Here is a 2,498-nt window from a genome sequence, read left to right as displayed (position 1 = left end):
AGACAAAAGGCCCCCCCCCCCCTTTCCTATAGGAATATGTTTATGTTTTTTTCTGAAATGCAATGGCTGGATATGTGCTAATTTTGTTACACCATTGCAGTTTAATTTAGCCTATTTGTTTTAGTTTGGTAACAGGTTGAAACATATTTCTATTTTACAGGTTTTAATTATAAAGAAAGGCAAATGAGAAAAAAATACATTTGCCATTAAATTCCTTTAATGCTACTTTTATGCATTCAGCACAATCCATTTCACGGAGAGTTTAAAAACATACTGCGTGTTTAATTGTGGGTGAAAAAACAAGTGGTAGCCATGCTTTTATCAGATTTGCATATACAGATTTGTGAAGATGGTGGACAGCATAGAAATAATAATAATAATGATAATACTTACTGAAAACATTTGCAAAAGTCAGAAAAATCCATCCATGTTTGCTTTGGGACTTGCTGTAATTCCTCAATGCCTTCTTTCTCTGTGAAGGGTTGCGGCTGACTTGACATGTCTGGTATTTGAGTATGACCTGCAACAATTTCACAAAGGCTTTCTATGAAAATACCATGTACAGCATGAAATAATTCTGGTGAAAATACAAAACGCAGTGCTGCATGTTTTCTGTTTTCAAATGAAAATATGCCAGTATTAATATTGTGGCATCAATGTGGGATCATTATTGGTAGTTTATCCTATTTGTAAGGCCTAGATGTCTTATTTTTCCAAATTCAAAAAAACATTATGAGCTATTTGCTGTAAATATGTAGTTCAAGAAGTGACTGTGTGTTTAATGGGGAGAGATACCCTCACTTAATCTTCTGGGAACACACAAGATGAAGTGTAGGGAAATCCTTTTTTTGACAGTTTCTAACTACTATAATTAGCGGTTTTTACTAGAGTCCCCAACAGCAGAGACTGATGCAAAGCACATAGTCAGGTTAAGCACCTCATGTGTGCCAGCAGTATAGAAATAAGGAATATTACATTAATACTTATTTTACTCTACAGACACTTATCTGTTGAAGGAAAATTGTGATACAAGCTCAGCGTTCCATCATAGCTAATTGCAACATCCATTCTCTGACTTGATATCCTAACCCAGGGTGAAATGGTTCACTGGACAGGGTGGGGAAGAGTGATTAGACCACATATTTCACTAGAGTTGACAAAGAGGCTGCTAATAATCCTTTAGCTGCTATTCTAATGGCTAAGTTGTCCTTTTTTTTACTGAAAGATGCATCTTATAAAATTTCAAAATGTTGATGTATATTTAAATCAAATTGAAAAAGTACCTGTCAAGGCAGTTGGTCTGTGTATACTGTCTTGGCTAGTAGAGTTTATCTGCAGACATAAAAAAAATCCTTTAAAGGCAGTGCATGATTAAAGACCTGCAATATCACTACAATTCATAAACATTAGAAGCATGGATCACATAATGCATATCAGTGGTTTATATTGCTGTGAGTTTAGGGTTGAGACCTGCATTGAGAATGTAAGAGGAGAATCTAGAACGGGGTGCCCATTAGGTCGATCGCAAAGCAAGTCGGCTCAATGTCCTGAGCTCCCTCCAGCAGTTCTAGTGCAGCTGAATGTGTTCTGCAGTTCCCCACGTGACCAGAAGGTGGCGCCGAGATCATGTGAAGCCCGGCTGATAGCACCAGGAAGTGTCTCCCGGATAGAGCAGAAGGAAGCAGAGGAGAGGCTGAGCAGGCTGCATCTGGTCCATGGTACACCTCACCCAGCACAGCATACATGGAGTACACCACCAAGGTAATGTGATATACAGCCCTGCCTCCATGCAGCTATACCCACCCTACATACCAAAGGCAGTGGGCTGTTTATAAGAGTAGCTAAAACGGTCATTGTTTATTACTAGTAGGGAGGTATTGCGTTTTATGGGAGGACACTGTGGGCTGTCAGCATCTTGTATTATTACACAGCAGTTATGATATCATCTTTTCCATATTATCATTTACTAGACAGGATCCTTTCCAGTCTGAGGGCTTGTTCACACCACTTCCAGTGAGTTCCAGCACGGTTAGCTGCTGGAATGCACTGGATTGCATACTGTAACTCCCACTCCCGCCCAAGAACGCAGGGAGCCTTACAGTCTGTGCTCCAGTGCGTTCCAGCAGTGAACGGGCCCTGAGAGTGTTCTTCTTTTCTAATTTTCTGGCAAGTGTCATGTCACCAGCCCTTGTGTGTTTATTGAACAAGCTGACTAATCCCATAACTGCTAGGCAGCCAGGAGAGAGAGTGAGAAGAAACATCGAGAGAGAGAGAGAACAATGAGAGCCAGCCAGGAGAGAGAGAGAGAGAGAGAGAGAGACATCCAGGATAGAGAGAAAGGAGAGACATCCAGGAGAGAGAGTGAGGAGAGACAACCAGGAGATATGTGAGGAGAAACACCAAGAGAGAGCGAGGAGAGCCAGCCTGGAGAGAGAGCCAGCCAGGAGAGAGAGCCAGCCAGGAGAGAGAGCCAGGAGAGGGAGACAGGATTGGAAATG

The 2,498-nt window shown here is 41.4% G+C and overlaps 1 protein-coding gene across 1 annotated transcript in view; it reads right to left on the bottom strand.

The window, feature by feature from the left end:
• The window catches only part of ADGB (androglobin), a 206,294-nt gene that overhangs the window by 94,575 nt on the left and 109,221 nt on the right, over positions 1–2,498 (bottom strand). The window contains exons 17-18 of the mRNA XM_018557360.1: positions 1,602–1,708; positions 394–520 (exon numbers count right to left, since the gene is read on the bottom strand). Of these exons, the coding sequence (XP_018412862.1) occupies positions 394–520; positions 1,602–1,708 (234 nt within the window). The remainder of the gene's footprint in view (positions 1–393; positions 521–1,601; positions 1,709–2,498) is intronic.

This window comes from Nanorana parkeri, unplaced genomic scaffold (assembly GCF_000935625.1).
Source record: "Nanorana parkeri isolate BGI_ZX_2015 unplaced genomic scaffold, ASM93562v1 scaffold281, whole genome shotgun sequence".
Lineage (NCBI taxonomy): Eukaryota > Metazoa > Chordata > Amphibia > Anura > Dicroglossidae > Nanorana > Nanorana parkeri.
Note: the sequence above shows the minus strand (reverse complement) of the source record. Positions and strands in the feature narration are given on the sequence as shown.